General features: G+C 36.7%; 1 protein-coding gene across 4 annotated transcripts in view; it reads right to left on the bottom strand.

Annotated features, from left to right (window-relative positions):
- The window catches only part of ITCH (itchy E3 ubiquitin protein ligase), a 107,367-nt gene that overhangs the window by 48,668 nt on the left and 34,658 nt on the right, over positions 1–24,041 (bottom strand). For all 4 annotated transcript variants that reach the window (XM_037043898.1, XM_037043899.1, XM_037043897.1 and 1 more), the window contains 4 exons: positions 11,618–11,759; positions 8,385–8,509; positions 6,155–6,292; positions 1,242–1,287 (listed from right to left, as the gene is read on the bottom strand). In XM_037043898.1, the coding sequence (XP_036899793.1) occupies positions 1,242–1,287; positions 6,155–6,292; positions 8,385–8,509; positions 11,618–11,759 (451 nt within the window). The remainder of the gene's footprint in view (positions 1–1,241; positions 1,288–6,154; positions 6,293–8,384; positions 8,510–11,617; positions 11,760–24,041) is intronic.

Here is a 24,041-nt window from a genome sequence, read left to right as displayed (position 1 = left end):
GAAGTACTGATTAAATAAATGACATGAATTAAGACCTATAGGAATGCCTTTGCAAGAAATAGATAAATGTCTAGAGTGGTTTCATAGAAGTATTGTTAAGAGATTTGCAAAAAATTAACAACAGAGTGGCATAAACAGAACCTTTCAATAGGTATACAAAATTCTATCACATTACCACTTATTAATGCAAAAATACAGGTTTATTATATAAAAGAAGAATTAACTGGCCAAAGTAAACTGAAATAGTACAACATTTTTACGGGAAAAACTTCAGGAATTCAAGAAATCTTCTATTAAACAAAAAACTAAAAAGAGGCACAAGAGGCATAGTTGTCTTTATGTAATTTTAAAAACTATTCTGTACTGGCTGGTGTGGCTCGGTTGGAGCACTGTCCTGTAAAATGAAAGGTCACGGGTTTGATTCCTAGTTGGTGTTCATGTTTAGGTTGTAGGTTCAGTCCCCAGAAAGGGCAAGGCAACCAATCAGTGTTTCTCTCCCTCCCTTCCCCTCCTCCCTCCCCCTCCCCCCTCCCTCTCAACACACACACACACACACACACCACCACCACCACCACCACCACCACCACCACCCCCCCCCCAAAAACCTTTTCTATTGCTTTTTATTTCCAACAAGAAATAAAATAAACATTTTTCTCTGGCCAAGAAGTTATCACTCCTTTAATATTCTACACTTCTTGTGAGATTAGTATAGGAGATGATTCTTTGTCACAGGACTGACTCTGAAGGCAGAAATCCATTAGGTAAAAGACAATAGTTCTATAAACTGTGATTTTCCTAAAGATCTTAATGAGCTGTATTTTTAAAACTTTTTATTATAAAATTTTTATACATTACAAAAGTAAATAGACAACCACAACAAATTCCCATGCCCTTATCAACACAGCTTCAACAACCCGCATTTGTTCTACTTGCTCCACCTATTCTCTCTTGAAGTATGACACTATAATAAACTCATTTTTCTAGATATTTTCCCTCATGTTCTTCGACACTGCTTTTCTAACTCTTCACCTCTTCTGACTACTGCTTCTGTGGTTCATCTTCCTACACCTAAGAGTCCTGAAACTTTTATAAATATTTCCTTTCTTACCTTGGGCCCTGAATTTTTTGAAACTTATTCATTCTTCTATCAATATGAACTTGAAGTTTCGACTAAAATAAATATTTATTAATTTTCCCTGTCTCTTTTCTGCTCTCTTGATAAGCAATAAGTAAACTCTTACCTTGTTTCATCCTTCGGTCTAGAGCCATCATCATTCTGTGAAGCACCTAACAGCAATAAAATTTAGATGGAAAATCAGTTTCAAAAGTGGTTTTCATGTTTTTTTTCAACCTGCTGTGTAAACAAAGCCTTTTATTTAATCTTTCTAGAAAGAAGGTACTAGAACTTAAATTCTAACATGACATTTAAAAAGAAAATGTGATAAATGTTCATATGATTGAAATAAGTTTTACCAATATTTTATGCATATGATTATGTGTAAGAGATATTAATTAGTCAAGGTATATCACTCCTGGGCTACTTCTGCCTTCTTGAAACATATGTTTGCTTGACTCTAATGTAAATCTAATTATTTTAGCCATTTTTATAGTCCAAATGCCTTACAGAAAAGTGCTGATCACCAGCAGAATGATTAATAAAATAGATTCTGAAAACAGAAAAACCAGTAACATCTCTCCTATACTAGGACGTGGAAAACAGCTTCAAGAATGGGAAAGGCAAAAACGGATCTTAAAGCAACCAAAGGAATGCCACAATGTTCACACTTTCTTCAAACTGTATCCACAGGAAATACTTCCAGAATTCAGCAGTAAAGGCCTGCATACTATAAAACATTAGGAAGAGGCTGCTAGGGATAGGCACACTGCCACAAAAACAGAGAGGGAAAAACTATAAAATGCATAAATAAGAACTCAAATTTAACAGTCTAGGTCCACTTAGTCCATGAGAACAACAGTCCCTATGTAAACAGCCATAATTTCCAACAGAGAAATCATCACTATATTACTCTAAAGCATAATCAATAGATTAACCCCTTAAAGAGATGCTGAGTCATCACTATACTATATAGCAAGGTTGGCAAGTATCTCATTTAGTTGAGAAATATTACATTAAAAAAGATGGTAGAGATGAATAAATAAAATATAGTATATCTATGCAATGGAAAACTATTTATTTAGTAATAAAATGGAATAAACTACTGAAACATGCTGTCATGGATAAACCTAAAAAAAAAACGTTACGCTAAGTGAAAGAAACCTGACACAAAAAACCATGTTGTATGATTCCATTTATATAACATGTCTAGAAAAGACAAATTTTTAAAGACAAAATACATTAGTGGTTGCCTGGGGTTTGGGGTGAGAATAGGATTTCCTATAAATAGTCAAGAAGGATCTTACTGAGGAGATGAAACTGTTCTAAATCTGATTTGCAGTTAGTGGTTGGATTACCCAGCTAAATTACTAAAAACCATTAAACTCTATACTTGAAATGGGTGAATTTTGTGAAATATAAAATACATCTGAATAAAGCTGTTAAAATAGTTTAAAAAACATGACAATGAAGAAAAGGGTACAATTCAGTTTTATAAGAATTATTTTTATATGAAATATATTCCCCTAAGATAGATAATAAATAAAATATCTTATGATTTTATTATAGCTTTAACACTTCATTTTTAAAGTAGCACTGATACAGTAAGGTAGAAATATAAAAGTGTGGAAAGGACAGTTTATTGGCTTTTGGGGGAAGGTAAGTTAGTTAATATTATGGGCATACATAAAAATGTTTAAATGTAAGTCAGTTTTTTTAAATACCATTATAGCAAAGTTTCTCTCTATGAAACAATTAGTTGGGGCCCTGGCCTAGTAGCTCAGTTGGTTCTAGTGTCTTCTCAATACATCAAGGTTTCAGGTTTGATCTCTGGTCACGGCACAGACAAGAATCAACCAATGAATGCATAAATAAGTGGAACAACAAATCGATGTCTCTCTGTCTCTTAAATCAATAAAAACAATGTTAGTACCCAGACCCAGTTGAAATCTGGTAATTTCAAATAATATTTGGTAAATCAAAAAATTTAGGCTGGTTTCCTAGATTTCATTATACTGGTAAAAAACATTATAGATATATTCACACTGAAAATGGCTATTGAGCCTAAAATTAATGCAAGAAAGTCCAATACGAGAAAGAATGAAATAAAGTCAAAATGAAATGGAACATATATAATAAGAACCAGGGGTCACATATGCCAAGGCATAGCCCTAAATTAATTTTAGGTACATTTCCAGAGTATACATGGTATAGAATATAGATCTTCACAAGAATATGCTCCTATTTTATAATAATGAATTTAACAGTAGTATTTCTCTTTAGGAAAAGTAATGTCTTTGACAACAATAATTTTTGATGTTTCTTGTTGGATGTCCTATTTGGAAAGACAGGTATTAAACTAACACTCCACTACCAGCCACCCACCCAAGAACTAAAAACAATGAATTGGGAAGTTGTAGATAGGAACTGCCCACTAGCAAATTAAATAAAAGCTTCTTCCCAGAGACTTACAAAAGGAGATTAACTCTGCACTTAAGTAAAGGAAAACATCTGAGCAAATTATGTAGTCACTTTCTAAATCAGAGAAATAAGAAAGAGCATTGAAACATTACAACTGAGACTCTCAGCTGGTCATTAAACTTATTCCCTGAGTGAGGGCTGGGGTAGGGAAGGTGAGAACATAGAGTTCTCTGGTTTTTAAACAAAGTTTGAAGAAAAGTAGGAAGAACAAACAAAAATGCTAAATAAATTTTGTTTCACTTGGAAAAGGTTTAGTTATATAACTGTCATCTTTTGAAAATTTATCCACCAAAAAGAATGAACCAAAAACTCATAAATACCAAAAGACATAATGTCTCATTGGAAAAATCCAATGTTCACAGTATATCCAAATATAATTGCAAGCTATATTATTTGGTTATTTTTCATACCAAAATTCAGACAATGACTCTTTTTATAAACATTATCTAATTAACCAAAAATATCAAAATCTATAAGAACAGGTTTTATTGTAAGAACCATCCTATCTATGTGTTCTTCCGCAAAGACTTCTGACTGAATATGCTCAGGGGGGAAAATCTAAAAACCTGTAACATTATAAAAATATGAAAATATACAAGTTATGCCTCTACCTGCACACCCCACCCCCCAGTTCTAATCCCACCAAACAATGCTCAGGTAGCAGAAATTCCATTTCAGTGCTAAACTCTACTTTTCATTTCTGGCTTGCAGTTCAAGTTACAGAAATGGAACCGATTAAAGGAATATACAAGTGCAGTTCCCACCACACTGCTTGTAGGCTGAAGTGAGTTTTGTTTGTTTGCTCAAAACCAACTCATGGTGTAATAGATTTTAAATATGTACTAGAAAGTAGAAAGGAAAGGAAATATAATGCCTTACAAGACTGTGATGGTCAAATGAGTATATGCGTAAACACATCCAACATTGTGCTTGGCCCATGCTAAGCATTAAAAAACAAAAAACAAACAAACAAACACCCCTGCTATTGCATCTGGCAACTCTAACCCTAAAATCCACTGTGACTTTCCAGTCAAAACCATTTTATTTCAAGGAATCATGTTAAATTCTGCTAATTATTTTCCTCCTTGAGCAGAAAACTGATGACACAGAAATGTGCACTTCTGTAGAAAATAAACAATAAAGTGTTAAACATAAATAAGCAGCTTAGATTCTACTCTGAAATATGAACACTGACATACCTTATTTTTGTTAACTTTTAATATTCTGAATTAATAACAATTTCAAATTTGTAGGAGATAAAACTTAGGAAGCTGTAAAAACTGAAGTTTAGAGCGGTTTAACAATATAATTTAACCTATATATTCTAGAACTCCACTTTATAGAAAAATGTAACTCTTACAGAGTTCCCATAAATTGCTGCCAATTAAAATGAACATATCAACTGTGAACCAGTATGACCATTTCACAAACTTCTCTTCACTTTCATTTACTGAAAAGAATCAATCTGGAAGACACACCAGGACCATCTGGAAGGTCCTGCTATTAAAAAAGGTTATGAGGTAAAGTAGGAAGTTTTCCCAAGTAGAAACAGAAGAGTAAGAGCACCCAACAACCACAAAATGTTTCATAATGCAGTTTCTAAGTAAACAAAAAGATCTTTGTCAGACTACTCAAGGAAACCATTAATCTGTTCTCTGTGTTGCAGCCTATAAAATCTATGTTTCAAGGGAAAATACAGTTAGCACAAGAAAAGTGATGGAAATATCTAAAGAGAATCCACTGGAAAGTAGTTTTATTAAGCATGCTAGCTCAGCAGGCACAACTTGGGTGCCATCAAACTTCTTTCAATTTATAGTTCATGTTCATTCCCTTTAACAAATAATAGTTAATCATAAAATGTAAGATATATCAGCATACATATAATGAATTGGTTTTGTCATTATTATAACACAAAGACATCTCTGTAAATTTAACCTACAGAAACAGAAGTGGCAAATAAATTTAAGCTTGTATTGGCTGTCTGGTACAAAGAAGAATTTTTCAGTCAAATTTAAACTCAACCACACACTGCTACAGACCAAAAACTATGCCATATGCCACATTAACTGCTATTGTTGGCCTAGAGAATAAATATTTAATAAATCAATTCATTACCCATAGGGCCAACTGTCGTTCAACTTTTATTTGGGTACCCTTTCAACTTATAGAAAAATGTTTTATTCATAGAAACAAAGCACTAAAAGGAAAATGTTTAAAATTATCAGTTTCTCTTTTTAAAAAGGAAATTTCTTTAATGTGAAAGAATAGTAGAAACTACATAGAGCATACTAGAGTGGCTAATGTAAGAATCATTAAAGATCCTATACAAAAAAGAATTCCTTACATCCTGGGTATTGTGGCTCGGTGGACTGAGCGCCCACCTCTGAACCAAAAGGTCACTGGTTCAATTCCAAGTCAGGGTACATGCCTGGATTACATGCCAGGTCCCCAAGGGGCATGCAAGGGGCAACTGATGGATATTTTCCTGCCTCTCTCTCTTCCCTTCTCCTCTCTAAAAATAAATAAAATCTTTTCTTTTTTAAAAAGGTAATTACTTACTTTCTGAACATGCAGTTTCACCATTAGTGACAACTTCAGACTCTAATTGCAGCCCATCAAGACACACTGACAAGTCTCCAATTGTTTCTGTTGGCTCTCTGTCACCTACAAGCTGTAAAGTCACAACTACTTCCTCAACTGGAAGAGAATAAATTACAGGACAAATGGTCATTTTCTTTTCTTTAAATCATCTTAACTGTTAAAAAACTAATGTCAGAAAAATATCTACATAATGGTCACTTTTATTTTCCTGTAAGTAATTATAACTGTTGAAAAAAATACATTTGTCTTCTTCACCCAAGGTTTCAGGGTTTATGCCAACAAAACATTTTAGAAATAGATCAGAATTTGCTGATGTTTAGTATTCATAATGTAAAATGCTAATAGCTCAATCATCTCATTTATTATGCAAGGGGGGACCCCAAAACCCCAAAATTTATTTATTAAAAATCGTGGTTTTATTCTTACATGTTTAAACTTCAGTCATCCTCAAACTACTCTCCATTTGATGCCATACACCTATCGAGATGTTTTTTCCACTGCTCAAAAGTTTTTGCATCTGTCAATTTTGATGCCTTTTAGTGCTTCTGCTGTTTCTTTTTGTTTCACCTCCTCCACATGGGCAAAACGTTTCCCACTGAGGACTTTCTTCATCCAGGCAGATAAAAAAAAGTCACCAGGCAAAAAAAAAAAAAAAAAAAAAAAGTCACCAAAAAAAAAAAAAAAAAAAAAAAAAGTCACCAGGGACAATATGGGTCAATCACCCATCATGAAAGAGTCTTCAAGAAAAAAAATCACTGAAGCCAAAAGCAGCCTCTTACAACAATGTCAGCTAATACACTGATACAGAAGGGCTCCTAGAACACTCACTGATTGGGAAAAGTCTGTACTACAAGGAGCCTGCCCTCCAGAAGATAATTCTGGGTTTTTTGGGGGGTTGCCCCTTGTCCACATTCCATCCTTGTATAAAATGAGCCAGCAGAACAATCAAGATTATTCAGCAATGTGCCTGAATAATACTGACTGAAATGCATCACTTTTGTACCAGGGCTAACAATGGATTAGCCCTGGTTAGTGTGGCTCAGTGGATTGAGCACAGGCCTGCGAACTCAAAGGTTGAGGGTTTGCTTTTCAGTCAGGGCACACGCCTGGGTTGCAGGCCAGATCCCCCAGCTGGGAGTGTGAAAGAGGCAAGGGATTAATGTATTTCTCACACATTGCTGTTTCTTACCCTCTTTTTTTCCCTCCCTTCCCTTCTCTCTAAAAGTAAACAAATATAATCTTAAAAACAAAAACAAACAAAAAGCCCCACAATGGATTATATCTCTTAAATTCTAAATGAGAAATAAAATTCTTACAAGTATATTTTAGATAGTCAAGGGGTTGAAAATATGTTTTAAAAATCATGACATATTAATCATACCATATTTTTTGGACCATAAGAGCACCTAGGTTTTAGAGGAGAAAAATAGGAAAAAAATTTCTGAAGCAAAAAATGTGGCAAAATATTTAATAATATAAATAACATAATATTTCCACCAATGTCAACATAATCAGAATTCAACAACACCATTAACAACCATTATTCCCCCCAAATTGGGGGGCAGGTATGTGTCTTATAGTCCCCAAAATGTATTATTTGGGGTATGGTAATATATTAATCAAAACAAGTATGTTTCAAGTTTTTATATATTTACATATACACATACAAAGTGGGACAAAAGTAGGCTTCCAGTTTTAAGTACATGAAACAGAGTTTATTCCTGTATTATTATTTAACATTTTATTATTTTCCAAATTATGAACAACTGTAAACCTACTTTCCCTCACTTCGCATAAATTTAAAAAACCTAAAATGAGAAAATTTTTCAAATGAGCATTTGGAAAAGGAAATCTGCCAAAATATTAATTATATCTGTCCCACTTAAGTGGGATTTTTTTCCTTCATCTTTGCTCTCTATCTTATATTTTCTATAATTGAGTTATGTAGTACTTAAATAAATATCTATTTACTAAGTGAATATTTATTTAAAATATTGGATCCAAAAGAAATGGTCACACCAAAGTTATTCAGAATGCTTTAAATAGTTCAAGATTCTTCTTCCTGTTAATATATAACCAAGTAAACTTAAAAAAAATAGTGAACACAGTCATTTTGTATGTTTGGCATATAAATTTCTTACAGGGGGGGAAAAACTGAGCACAATTTCTATTACTTTTACATACATACGTTTCATATTGTTTGACTTTAATGTTTCATAGATATCTAATGCAGCAGTTCCCAACAAAACATCAGATTTCAGTGTCTGGTGACTCCATACACGAAAATGTAATTTACTCACAGGGGTGACGATACTAAAAATGAAGAAAGGTGAAAACATTTTTTTCATTAAATATCACAATGGGATGCTACATAAACTACAATTAAGTTTTAATGTCTAAAATCTTACTGCTCCCCTCATAGTTTACTGTTCAACCAATACTGCCTATATTCTACAATCTTGAGAAAAACATCCGAATGTTACATGCTGGCATGACCATTTTTCCTTGTGACTGACCTAATATGGGCAACTCACCCATGCATCATCAACAAAAGTGAAACTGCTTATCACGCTATGAACCGCTGGAAAACTATACACTAGAATAAAAATAAATTTATAAATTAAATCCTTATTTTATGTAAGGTTGTATGCTGAGCTTGAGGTTACTTCATTTAATTTTCAAAACAACCCTATGAGATGGAATCTGGCACCCCCATCTTCAGATATAGAAACTGATACTCAAATCTGTTAAGCCAACTGCCCAATATCACAGTTACTGGCAGACTACTCTAAACAAAGGCCTACCATTAAAATTTATATTAATGGTCAGCTACATAATGATGATTTGAGGATTATATTGTGAAACCTCAAGTTTCACACTACTAGAGGCAAAGTGTCTAGGACAAATGTCAAATATTGATTAATTAATACCATGCTAAATGCCAATAAAGAATGCTATCTGTAATGGTAATTTCCAAAGCAAACTTTAGAAAATTTGTATTAGCAATAAATTGTATTCAAACTATTTTAGAGTCATCGATTAGAAAAACATGAACAGCATATAATCTACTATAGTCCTATGGTTCAGTGCCACAAGGACAAATTCTTGAAATCTTTCAATTTCTCTATACCTCATTCTAAAATGTGATCAAATTTGGGGGGACAAATAAATACTTTCCTCCTTATAAGTCTGCCTATACCTGTAACTCCATCATCATATTTCTACCATCATTTTAATAGTAACAGGTATTTTAAAAAAACTAAAAAATTTTTACTTTAACATTGCCTTTTTTTTTTGGTGGTGGTGGGGGAAGTAGAATGTATTCATTCTCTTCAAAATTCTTAAATGTTACTTTCAGAAGAACATATAGTATGTAGCAGGAAAACGTTTATTAGTCATCTGGGAAATCATAATGGAGATATAAAGAGCTGATAAATTTAATTTTACTTTAAGTAGAGACAGGATAAAGTATACTGTCACAGATGATCTTATCTAAATCATTTCAATTCAATTCTAGACAGAAGTCTGGAAAGTCTGCTATATACCAATGAAAGCTGTGTTAAAATCACAGGCCAATCTGCAGCAAATTAAAAATTCAGGAGAAGAATGTGAATTACATCTTCTCCCAAACATCTGGGCTCAGTAACAGCACTACCAATATGGGGCTACAAGGAGAGTTTCTTTTTTCTTAACTTTTTAACCACTAAGAAGGAGTTCATGTCATTATCAGCTTAAGAGTCTCAAAGTGTGGATCTAGTGAGCACAGATAGCAGCTGACAGAAAGTTGATTAGCATTCAGTCTATTATTCTGTTGAACATCTCTAGTCATTATGGAGGCCATGAGATTTTATAAATTTCATTTGATTTTTAAAATTTTTTATTCATAATTGTTTAATTTAGATTCAATCTCTAATGAGCCATTAGTTAAAAACAAAGCCTAAGAAAATTAATGTTGAAATGAATACAGATGAGGAACGTTAGAATACTTCTGCAAATAGGCCTCAAGATGATCTTCCGAGAATTCTTGAATTTCATTCATTTACTCAAAATCATCATGAAGTGCCCTGCCTGGTGTAGCTCAGTGGATTGAGCATGGACTGCAAACCAAAGGGTCACCAGTTCGATTCCCAGTCAGGGCACATGCCTGGGTTGCACGCCAGGTCCCCAGTGGGGCCCAAATGAGAGGCAACCACACACTGATGTTTCTCTCCCTTTCCCTCTCATAAAATAAATAAAATCTTTAAAAAACATATACATATATAAAAATCACCATAAAGTACATTAAGCTGCCTCAGACCTTCAAAACCCATGTTAAAGAATAATACAGGTATATCCAATTTCTTTGTCATTTATTAGGAATAAATACTAATCACATAAACATGTATCATGTGAAAAAAAAAGAGCTTATAGTTTTAAATGTCTCAATTGACCATTTAGAAATAAAATTTTTTTTTAGTCAGTGGTTTATTTCTCTGAGGGGGAAAAAATACAAGAACTCCAAATGTTAGGTAATGAAAGCAATTTGTGTATATTTGATGTGACACCCAGTAACATTTGAACTACATTTTTGTATATATTTGATCCCCAAATCAAGTATGTGTTGTTATTTTAAAATTATTTTGTTAATAAATCATACTTATTTCATTTTAATACAAATAATTAAAATCAACCTGTAATTTCCTATAGTGAGTGCTCAATACCAACTTTTGGGGCTTTGTCAATGAGTGTTGAAACCGAGCTATATCCTACTTCTATGAATTCATACTAGAGAGAACACCAACATATAGACATATGTACATGGATATATGTTTTAACAGTGTCTAAAAGCACAACATTAGAAACCAGTTGATCAATAAGAACTAGTAAAATAAGTGATAGTCTATCCATATTAAGGAATATTATGTAGCTATATAAGAGAAATTAACCTTGTATGTACTCGGATAACCATGTTATATATGCTAGGTATAAAAACAGAGTTGTAGAATAAAGTACATAGTGTAATTTATTTTTAAAGGAAGAAAATCCCTATGTAGGTTCTGCGTGGGTATTGTAATTAAAAATTGAAACAAAACCAAAAAACAATTTTTAAAAATTAAACTGAGTTACTCATGGCCTTCTATTTCCTAAGTTGAGGAAAGAGGTACTAAGAATGGTTCATGACCACGGGCTTGCCCAGCTGTTGTTCAGGGGCAATAACGACACCATCATCAACTAAACTGGAGAAAGTAAAGAACAAGAAAGGCTAGAAAGAAACAGAAATATCTGAAGAGAAACAAAAAGGGGCTAGAAAAAGGAGTTCTAGGGCAGGGGGGAAAGATGAGAGAGGGAAAAAGCGAAGAAAAAAGTGAGAAACTTTTTTCAAGCTAGATTTTTGCTCACCTACTAAACAAAATGTACTGTAGAAAATACTTTCAAACCTACACTGTAAGGGGTTGTTTCCATTTGGGACTGCTTGTATTGTTACATTTTTCTGTCTTCTTTGACTGTCCATCTACTGTGACTTCCACATAAGGACTTGGTCCAAACCAATTCTTTTTATTTTCTTTAAGTTTTGCTGAAATGACTAAAAGAAAAAGAAAAATAGTTCAATATTTGAGATGCTAGTTCATTTTCAAATCACTTTAATTTCATAAAGGTTATATAAAAATTACTTTTACTCAGAGAAGCAGTTTTACTTTAAAGTATTTACTAATTTTATTCACTCATGAAACTTGTGTTTCCCCCCATCCTAGTTAATAAATAATAAATATTGGACTTCCCCACCCCATCCTCCCAAATTCCCAACAGCATCATCAATATAATTCCCCACTATCAGTATTACTTGTCCTAGAACTCCAAAGTCAATTAAAGAGTACAATGACAAATTTGGTCAACAAGTATTTAAACGCCTACCATGTATCAGATAGTGCTCTAAACTGTGGATAGAGCCATTTACAGTACAGAAAAGGCACTGGCTCTCAAGGAGATACAATCCTAGTTAAAGAAAAGTTCTTATGATGAAAAACAGGCTAATGTGGCAGAGTGACTTCACAGTAAGAAAGGCCTCTGAGGAAATACTTTTAAGCAACCATATAAATGACAAGTAGCTCTAGTCAAGTGAAGATTAGAGTTGGAAACAGACAAAGCTCAGCCTATCTGAGGAAAAGTACAGCAATGAGGGAGGGATGATAAATGACGTGAGATCATGTTTAGCCAAAATAAGGAATTTGGATTTTATTCTAAGCATCCAGGAAAGCCACTGGAGGAAGAGAGTTACAAACCAAGATTACTTTTAGCATCCATATATCTCATATCATCTTAGCATGACCTTCCTACATTGTACATTGAGAGACAATGACTCCTTACCCTTTACCCTTGAGTTAGTCACTTTTGCCATAAAACAGTCAGGCAGGATAGCTCAACTGGTTAAGAGTGTTGTCCTAATACACCAAGGTTGCAGGTTGGATCCCATCAGGGCACATATAAGAATCAACCAATGAATGCATAAATAAGTGGAATAACAAACTGATGTTTCTCTCTCCCCTTCCTCTCTCTATAAAATCAATCAATAAAAATTATTTTTAATTACTTTTTAAATTTAATACTTATTATATTTTTCCCCATTACCATTTAGTCCCCTGTGTCCTCCTCCCCACAGTAGTCAGGACTCATGGAATTGGACAACAGTATGGTAAAAAAGTTTTTTAAATAGCCTTGCCCAAGCCCTGTGGAAGGTATAACAAATAGATAGGTTTCAATATAGCAGAGCACACCATGGTTCCACATGTGACAACTCATTGCTTCCCTATCAATGAGGTGATCACGGCCAAGGAAATACTCTACCATCTGAATATCTACTCCAGCAGAAAAATTTAGAGAATGCCATTGCCCATAAGGTTAAGGGACCCTTAGAGTTGCTGGAGGAGTCTGTATAGCAACTATCCAAGAAGCTCAATCAATATACAGTCCAAATCATAGATAGTCCAGACATCCTAGCAGGCACAGTTCCAGGTGGCAGCCCTGAATCTATAGACTTCACCTAGATCAAATATTTCTGTCCTTTTGCAGTTCTGCTTCATTTTCGTAGCATTCAAGCCAGCTACTACTCTAACAATGTATGCACATTCTATGAATGAGAGCTTCATCATTTTTAAAAATATTTTCTTTTCTTTTTTTATTTTTATAGAGGGGGAAGGGAGGGAGAAATAGAGGGAGAGAAACATCAGTGTGTGGTTGCCTCTCATGTGGCTCACAATGGGGACCTGGCCTGCAACCCAGGCATGTGCCCTGGCTGGGAATCCAGCCAGTGACCCCTTGGTTCACAACCCCCATTCAATCCACTGAGTTACACCTGCTGGGGCTAAGAGCTTCGTCATTTTTTGAAATGCCTGGTATAATAAAGTTCAATCTGATTTGAAATCAATATGCATTACCAAAAACATCTGTCAAAGAAAAAGAAGAGCTGCAAGAGATAATGCTAGAAAAGTAGGCAATAAGGAGCCACTGAGGACATTTAAGTAAAAGAGTTCTATTCAACAGATTTACTGGGTGCCCAAAACACATCAGGTATTGTTACGGGCACTGAGGAAACAAATGACCAAGTTAACTCTGAAACATTACTCTACTGCTGTGGGAAAATTAAGCTGAAAGGGAGACAAAAGTAGAGGTTAAGAGATTAATAGTCATCTAATCAAGAAACTAATGGTGGCTTGGACATGGATATGGAGAAGAATAACTATTTTCTAAGGAAAACCAATAGGATTAGATTGCATGAGGAAGCTGGGAAAAGTAAAAAGGGTAACACCCAGGTTTCTGGCATGAACAACTGGATGGAAGATAGTGTCATTCAATAAGGAGGAAAAGAACAAGTTTGAGGAGGGTGGCATGGGCAGGAAATCAAGAGTCTTATAATGAACACAAAATTTAAGATGCTTGTAAGGCATCTAAGTAGAAACACTAAGAAGTCTTTTTCAGAACAGAATATATTCAAGTGGGGACCAGACCTATCTCGGATTAATGTATAACTATATATATATATATAGTTATATATTAACTATATATATACAGTACTTATATATAAGTACTATATATATATATAGTACTTAATAATACATAGCCAAATTTAATCATAGAATTGTCACAGAAATATATTACATCCCTATTTTTAATTCATTTCTGGTCTGAGAAAAGTGGGAAACAAGTCAAAACAATTATGCATAAACCCATTATATTTCTGGGGCTCTTGTGTTCCTCTGAAACATATCAACTTTGAACAAAGAGCAACTGCAGTCCTGACAAGAAGGAAATACTCTGCTGTCAGTGGCTTTTTAGGGGTGAAACTTTTGAAAGCTATTTTGACACATAATGCCACCCAACCCCACAAAGCTGTTTAAGGAAACTTAAATTGGGAAATAAAAGAGGTAAAGGAAATCAACACCAATTATTAGTATTTACTGTGTATCTGATGCTTAAATATTGTCATTTTAATACTAATGACTATTCTGTGAGGTAGGTATTACTATCTTAATATTTACACATAAACAAACAAGCTCAACAAAATTTAAAAAGTTTGCCCAAAGGTTACTGCAAACCCTGGACAGGATACTACCTTAACGAAATTTTAATTCTCAGTAATTAACAATAAAATTAACCGTAAATTATAAACTGGAAGAAAAGGAACTAGAAAAAAGTATTATCTGTTACTTAGGCCACTTCAAGAGACCTCTCATAATTGTCTGATTTTACTCTAACTTCTCTAATCTAATCCCTCACAGCTCTTAGAATTATCTTCCTCAAACAGATGTGATGATGTTAATATTTTTCGGTGATTCTCTAATGTCTGCAAAATGAAGTTTAAACTCTTCTGGAACATTTTACATTTTTTTACTATGTACTGTTACAGCCTCCTCCTATACCAAATCCCACCCAGCACCCTGGCATTCTAACCACAATTAGCTGTTCTTTCCTTCACAAGTGCCACGCACTTTCATGTCTCTGTGTACTATCTTTTCTCCTTTTTCACCCAATAAAATCCTACTTCTTTTTTTATCCTCAGCCAAGGACATTTTTTTCATTGCTGAGAGAGAGAGAGAGAGAGAGAGGGAGGGAGGGGAGAGAGAGAGGAGAGAGAAAGAGGAGAGAGAAAAAAGAGAGAGAGAGAAAGGAAGGAGAGAGAGAAAGGAAGGAGAGAGAGAAAGGAAGGAGAGAGAGAAAGGAAGGAGAGAGAGAGACATGGAGGGAAGAGATATCAACTAGTTGCCCTTGGTTGCCTTCTAAAATGTGCCGTAACAGAGGATCAAACTCACAACTTGAGTATGTGCCCTAACTGGGAATTGAACCTGAGACCATTCAGCCCATGGGACGACACTCCAACCAAGCCTCATCAGCCAGGCCAAAAAGAAAATCCAACTTCTTAACAGACAAATGCTTCCTTCTCTTTGAATGCTTCTAAAATCCTACAAAGTTAATTGTTCCTGTCTCTAGGCTTCCATTGCATTTTCATATTTATGTACGCCTCTTAGAGCTTTTCATCCCTAGTTTTTCAGAAAGTTTATTAGTTTATACTTGCTTAATTCACCCTGTAATAACCGTCATGGTAAGGATGTAGTCAGTCTTTATAACTCCTGTACCACTTAGTGATTTAAATAAACTTCAGAAACATTTAATACATTTGTTGAACCAAATGATTAGTCATAGTAGAAAACAAGTGTCCCTGCTTTACAGTTTGTCTGTCTGTCTGTCTCTCTCACACACACATACAATATCTACTGCATATATGGTTTTGCAGTACATATTAGCATTGTTCTGATCACTCAATGCTTTGACCTAATTTCAATTCCTCATCTTTCTCCAATACAAAATAAAAACTTTGATAATTTAAATATGAAGAAAATGAAAGTGACTCCTTAACTTATCTAAACTATTTTTATAATCAGGAGGCTATAGTGAACAAGGGAAAACAATTAAAAGGTGTTGAGACCAGATAAATTAGCCATATGATGAACTGATAAGAGATAAAACCAATTAGGAAAGGGCAACTACCTCTGTGGTCAAAAGTCATGACAGGCCTCTGGCAGAATTACGTCTTGGCTGGGTAGAATTGGATATATACTCTTGACTTTAAATTTTAATTAATGAAGGACCAAACAATCAGAGCTAAATATACGATATTCCAGTAAATTTAGGTAAATACAGTAATATTTAATTCTAATTATTAATAATTAAAATAAGATGGTTTCTTTTTTTTTTAAAGATTTTATTTATTTATCTTTAGAGAGGAAGGGAAGGAGAGAAGGAGAGAAATATCAATGTATGGTTGCCTCTCATGCATCCCCTGCTGGGAACTGGCCCCTGCGGGGAACTTGCCTGCAACCCAGGCTTGTGCCCTGACTGGGAATTGAACCGCAATCGTGTGGCTCACAGGCCTGCGCTCAATCCACTGAGCTACACCAGCCAGGGCGCTCTTTTTTTTTTTTTAAATATAGTTTATTGATTATGCCATTACAGTTGTTCTATTCCCCTCTTCATTCCCCTCCACCCGCACACTCCCTCCCCCACCCTTCTCCCCCCTTAGTTTATAACCACGTGTCTCAAGTTCTTTAGATTCTATATTTCCCCCAACTATTCTTGCCCTCCCCCCATCTATTATCTACCTACCATCTATGCAATTTTCTGTGCCTTCTCCCCCCTTCTCCTCCTCCTACTCCTCTGTTGCTAACCCTCCATGTGTTCTTCATTTCTATGGTTCCGCTCCTGATCTAGCTGTCTGCTTAGTTTGCTTTTGTTTTAGGTGTGGTTGTTAATAACTGTGAGTTTGCTGTCCTTTCACTGTTCATATTTTTCATCATCTCTTTCTTAGATAAGTCCCTTTAGCATTTCATATTATAAGGGCTTGGTGATGATGAACTCCTTGAACTTGACCTTGTCTGAGAAGCACTTTATCTGTCCTTCCATTCTAAATGAAAGTTTTGCTGGATAAAGCAATCTTGGCTGTAGGTGTTTGGATTTCATGACTTAGAATACTTCTTTCCAGCCCCTTCTTGCCTGTAAAGTCTCTTTTGAGAAATCCGCTGACAGTCTGATGGGTACTCCTTTGTAGGTGACTGTCCCCTTATCCCTTGCTGCTTCTAGGATTCTCTCCTTCATTTTAGTCTTGGCTAATGTAATGATGATGTGCCTTGGTGTGTTCCTTCTTGGGTCCAACTTCTTTGGCACTCTCTGAGCTTCCTGGATTTCCTGGAATTCTATTTCCTTTGCCAGACTGAGGAAGTTCTCCTTTATTATTTGTTCAAATACGTTTTCCACTCGTGGCTGTTTCTTTCCCCCTTCTGGTACCCCTATAATCCGGATGTTGGAACGTTTAAAGATGTCCTGGAGGTTCCTAAGCCTCTCCTCATTTTGTTGAATTCTCATTTCTTCATTCCTTTCTGGTGGGATGTTTTGTTCTTCCTTCTGGTCCATTCCATTGATTTGAGTCCCAGTTTCCTTTCCATCACTATTGGTTTCCTGTGCATCTCCCTTCATTTCAATTAGTTTAGCCTTCATATGTTCCTCTAATTTGTGACTGTACTCTACCAATTCTGTGAGCATCCTGATAAATAGGGTCTTAAATTGGGCTTCTGAGAGGCTGGCAATCTGTTGGTCGCTGAGAGTTATTGGCTCTGGGACTTTGAGTTCTTGCACCATCTTTTGGGCTGTTCGTGCCTATTAAGTAGCAGGAACGGAGCCCTAGGTTTTCACCAGATTAGGGCAACTCAGTCGCTGGGTTGTGACGTTGTATGTGGGGGCGGGTTCAAAGATGGACAATGGCTTCCCTCCGGAGCCCGCCGCCGCGACCCCCACCAGCACCGCAGCCACCACCGTCACCAGGGCCATGCGCCCCGCTCCACTGCACGCGAGTGTGCCACCGCTGTCAGCCCTCCACCACTGGGTTCGCCCCCCAGGGCCTGCGCGGTCCGTCTCACTGCGCGCAAATGTGCGACCTTGGTCAGTCTGCCCCGCACCCCGACTAGGTCCGGGCTGCCTGCGCTCCTAGATCTGTCCTTCCCGACCCTGCTCCGCTGCTGGCTCTGCCTCTCTTACCGTCCCGGTTGAACGGTTCGTAGCTGTCGGACTTCCGTATAATTCGGTTTTCTGGTCTCTGGGTGTGTCTTAGATCTCCAAAACTTTTGTTGTATCCAAACTTGGTTGTGGGAGAAGGCACAGTGTTTCCACCTATGCCTCCATCTTGGCGGAAGTCCAAAATAAGATGGTTTCTTCTCCTCATGAGTTTTGAGCCCTGGCTGGTATGGCTCAGTTGGTTGGAGTATTGTCCAATAACAAAGGGCTACTGGTTCGATCCCTAGCCCCTACACTCACAGGAGGCAATCAATTGACATTTCTCTTGCATCAATGTTTCTCTCTTGCATCAATGTTTCCCTCTTGCATCAATGTTTCTATCTCCCCCTTCCTCTCTGTCTAAAACAGCAACAGAAAAAATGTCCTCAGGTGAGTATTTTTAAAAAATGAGTTTTGACTAAAGATTGAGACTAAGAAATTTCTAGAAAATATGGAAGTACTTATTTTGTCAATATAGTATAATGTTAGCATACAGCAAACATCAAATAAAAAACACAGATAAATTCAGTATAGCTGAGGTTATGTATAGAACATAATTAAACAGGAAATGGCTAAAGACAGAAAAGGATGTAAGAAAATAGACTTACATCCAAGGTAAGGTATCCACACACCAGGATTAGAGAAAGAGAGTAGATGCTCCAGGAAATGCAAAAGTAAAAAATACAAGAATCTAATGATGGACAGGGATGCAAAGGATAATAAAGAGGGAAATAAAATACAATTTTTGCATCTATCTGCCAAATTATACAGGTAAGCTACTGCCCAACACAAGAATAATACAAGTATATTCAATGTTAAACGATCATTTAAAAGCCAATGTCACTTCCCAAAGGGGATACCTCAATGAACTTCCTGGAATCTATGCGAAAGAGCAGCGAAAAAGATAATCTTTCCTACTCAACTTAAATCTGAACAGTTAAATGGCTAGTCAGCTTATGTCCATACATTAGATTCAAGTTATAGAAGGTGTTATGTAATGCACTGGTACTGCTTTTTTTTTCATGTAAATACTGAAAAGGAAAGGTAAGGCTGCCTTTCGTTTGATACTCCTATAAAAAGTTCAGGGATATTAAAGCTCACCCAAGTTGATGAAGCTAATCCAAACAATCCACTGATCAACACCACTATGAATTATTTTTTAAACCTCTATTCTGCTACAATTTATAATAGATGTCATTTCTCTGAAATAAATGTCCCACTTGCCCTTACTTAATCTGGTAAGACAAATTAGCAAATATATATTATAAACAAATAATAATAATATATGTATGTGTGTATGCATCATAGAGTTAAGGAAATAAATCTGACCAGAACCACAGAGTAGAATTTTAACTTCTGATTCTAAATTCTATCAGTCTTTCAAATCAACTTTATAAAAACTATCAGTCTTTCAAATCAATTTTATAAAAACACAAATCCGAATGACTGTTCTTTGTTAAAAACTCTAATTACTTCCAATCTCCCTTAGCAATCATTATTTTTGTAGCCCTGACATACTGAAAGATGATGATCCACCTCCATTAATTCTCATGATGCCTCCTCTATGCAGCAGTACCTTTGGGCGGCATAAAGGGAAAGCTTGTGCATTTCTTCATTCCTTATTCTCATATTCTCTCCTGAGAGGATCCTGTTCTACCTCTCTACATTTAAACAGCAGCAACGCTTCAAGCACCACCTCTTTTGCCAGCTACTCTAGACAAATAATGATCTCTCTTTCATGACCAAACTTATGATCTCTTCTGGCCATTACCATCCACCATGACAATTATTTTTTACACCTACGTACTTATGCTTTCCTCAATTCTAGAAAGATGTCAAAGCAGCTTACAACGACACCACCACAAAATACTGTAACTGATCAATTAACACAGGATAAAAAATACAATGTCATCAAAGGGATTTGTGCAAAAAAACCCCTTAGATCTGCAGGGTCCAGCATTAAAATCAGAAAAGTAAACAATGAATAATGAAGGGCACTTGTTTGTATTCAACTTGGCACTTTACTGTTGATTATCTTGTGCTCTCCATTTGCCTCATACTAATGATGTTTGCTAAATAAATAACTTTTATCCATTATTCAAGATTTTTAAAAAAGATTTTGTTTATTTATTTTTAGAGAGAAGGGAAGGGAAAGAGAAAGAGGAGAGAAACATCAATGTGTGATTGCGTCACACATGCCCCTACCGGGGATCTTGCCTGAAACCCAGGCATGTGCCCTGACTGGGAATCGAACTGGCGACCCTTTGGTTCCTAGCCCAAGCTCAATCCACTGAAAGATTTGGTTTTTATTAAGCTGTTTTTACCCCGAACTCTTGCACTCTCAGAATTTTTAGACCAAGATTAAAAACTTTTCCTTTCTTTCTTCCCTCCTCTTCCCCTCTCTCCCAACTTCTGCCCTCCCTTCTCTCTCAAAACAATGGAAAAAAAATGTTCTGGGGGGAATGGGGATAAAAAGTTTTTTGGTTTTTTAAAAAATATTTTATTTGGAGAGGACTTCCGCCAAGATGGAGGTATAGGTGGAAACACTGTGCCTTCTCCCACAACCAAGTTTGAATACAACAAAAGTTTAGTAAACAAAGACGCAGCCAAAGAACAGAAACCTGAACTATATGGAAGTCCGACAACAATGAACCGTTCAACCGGGACCAGTAAGAGGGGCGGAGCCAGCAGCGGAGCAGGGTTGGGCAGGAAGGATCCCCTGACCCAGGCGACCCAGGCAACCCAGGCACAAAGGCAGCCGGGGTAGCATCTCAGACCCAGTGAGGGTGCGGGGCAGGCTGAGCGAGGTCACACATTCACACGCAGATAAACCAGCAGAGGTGTGAGCAGTGAGACAGACCCCCTGAAGGCCCCAGCAGAGGACTGCACAGTCCCCACCTGCGAACCCATGTTCGCGCCCCGCAGATAAACCAGCAAAGGAGTGAGCAGTGAGACGGACAGACAGGACTGGCCGAGGGAGGAGGCAGAGGGGACCGCCACTGATTCCCTTTGACCCCGCCCCCATATAAGCATCACAACCCAGCAACTGAGTTGCCCAGCCCTAGTGAACACCTAGGGCTCCGCTCCTCATACATAACAGGCACGAACAGTCCAAAATATGGCTCAAGAAGAACTCAAAGCCCCAGGGCCGATAACTCTCAGTGACCGAGGAATAGCGAACCTCTCAGATGCACAGTTCAAAACACTGGCAATCAGGATGCTAACAGAACTGGTTGATTATAGTCACAAATTAGAGGAACATATGAAGGCTAAACTGATCAAAATGAAGGGAAATGCACAGGAAACCAATAGTGATGGAAAGGAAACAGGGACTCAAATCAATGGAGTGGATCAGAAGGAAGAAAGAAACAACCAAACAGAAAAGAATGAAGAAACAAGAATTCAAAAAAATGAAGAGAAGCTTAGGAACCTCCAGGACATCTTTAAATGTTCCAACATCCGAATTATAGGGGTACCAGAAGGGGGAAAGAAACAGCCATGAGTGGAACACTTATTTGAACAAATAATAAAGGAGAACTTCCCCAGTCTGGCAAAGGAAATAGACTTCCAGGAAATCCAGGAAGCTCAGAGAGTGCCAAAGAAGTTGGACCCAAGAAGGAACACACCAAGGCACATCATCATTACATTAGCCAAGACTAAAATGAAGGAGAGAATCCTAGAAGCAGCAAGGGATAAGGGGACAGTTACCTGCAAAGGAGTTCCCATCAGACTGTCAGCAGATTTCTGGAAAGAGACCTTATAGGCAAGAAGGGGCTGGAAAGAAGTATTCCAAGTCATGAAAGGCAAGGACCTACAACCAAGACTGCTCTATCCAGCAAAGCTTTCATTTAGAATGGAAGAGCAGATAAAGTGCTTCTCAGATAAGGTCAAGTTCAAGGAGTTCATCATCACCAAGCCCTTATTATATGAAATGCTAAAGGGACTTATCTAAGAAAAAGAAGACAGGAAATATGAACAGTGAAAGGACAGCAAACTCACAGTTATTAACAACCACACCTAAAACAAAAGCAAACCAAGAGGACAGCTAGATGGGGAGCAGAACCATAGAAATGGAGATCACATGGAGGGTTAGCAACAGGGGAGTGGGAGGAGGAGAAGGGGGGAGAAGGAACAGAGAATAAGTAGCATAGACAGTAGGTAGAAAATACACAGGGGGGAGGGCAGGAATACTATGGGCAATACAGAATCTAAAGTACTCCTGATACATGGACATGAACAAAAGGGGGGGAATGGTGGGGGAGGGGTATGCAGGGTGGAGGGGAGTGAAGGGGGGAAATGGACAACTGTAATGGCATAATCAATAAAATGTATTTTAAAAAAAATTTAAAAATTTTAAAAAAAGCTTTAACAACAACAACAACAACACAAAGAATCCAAAAAAATGAAGAGTGTAAGCAGCCTCTGGGACTTCAAATGTTACAACATTAGCATCACAGGGGTGCCAGATGTAGAAGAGAAAGAGCAAGAAATTGGAAATTTAGTTGAAAAAATAATGAAAGAAAACTTCCCTAATTTGGTGAAGGAAATAGACAAGCCAGTCGAAGTACCAGAAAGAACCCCAAACAAGATGGACACAAAGAGGCCTGCTCCAAGACGCATCATAGTTAAAATGCTAAAGGTAAAGATAAAGAGAATATTACAAGCAACAAGAGAAAAGCAGTTACCTACAGGGGTATTCCAATAAGTTTGTCAGTTTGTTTTTTAAAAGAAACTTGCAGACTAGAAGGAATTGGCAAGAAATATTCAAAGTTATGAAATGAAGGACCTATAGCCAAGATTGCTCTACCCAGCAAAGATATCATTTAGAATTAAAGGGCAGATAAAGATCTTCTCAGACAAGAAAAAGCAAAGAAGTTCATCATTATCAACCCATTATTTTGGACTTATTTAAGAAAAAGAAGATCAAAACTATGAACAATAAAATGTCAACAAATATATTTCTATCAAAAAACAAACTAAGCAACAAACAAGAAGAACACAGACAGAATCATGGGTACAGAGAATGTTTTGATGGTTGCCAGATGGAAGCGGGGTAAGGGGAATGGGTGAAGAGGTGAGAAGATTAAGAAGCACAAATAGGAAGTTACAGAACGGCCATGGAAGTATAGCACAGGAGATGTATACTGACAAATACATCTGCCAAACAACCTATACACATGACCCATGGACAAGAACAACAGTATGTGGATTCCCTGAAGGAGTGGGGGTTGCTGGGTAGAGGGTGACAAAGAGGGAAAAATTGGGACAACTGTAATAGCATAATCAATAAAATATCATTTTAAAAAAGAAAGGGCCCTGGTTGGTGTGGCTCAGTAGATTAGTGTCAGCCTGCAAACCAAAGGGTCTCCAGTTCCATTCCCAGTCAGGGCACATGGCTGGGTTTCGGGCCAGCTCCCCACTGAGGGGCACGCGAGAGGCAATCACACATTGATGTTTCTTTCCCTCTCTTTCTCCCTCCCTTCCTCCCTCTCTAAAAAATAAATATCTTTCAAAAATAAAGGGATATAAACCTAAATTTAAATGAACATAACAATATTTGTCTTCAAGGACTGTGACAATGTATTAGAATTCCTCACTTCATTATTTTACTGAGTGTTTAAAATAAAAAGCATGCAGCCATAGCCTGGCGGCTCAGTTCGTTGGAGCACCAACCCTGCAACAAACGTTGCAGGTTTAATCCCTGGTCAGGGCACATATCTAGGTTGAGGATTCAGTCCCCAGTTGGGGTGTATAGGGGAAGCAACTGATC

Source organism: Sturnira hondurensis, unplaced genomic scaffold (assembly GCF_014824575.4).
Source record: "Sturnira hondurensis isolate 20B ecotype Veracruz unplaced genomic scaffold, ASM1482457v3 Scaffold0004136, whole genome shotgun sequence".
Classification (NCBI taxonomy): Eukaryota; Metazoa; Chordata; class Mammalia; order Chiroptera; family Phyllostomidae; genus Sturnira; species Sturnira hondurensis.
Note: the sequence above shows the minus strand (reverse complement) of the source record. Positions and strands in the feature narration are given on the sequence as shown.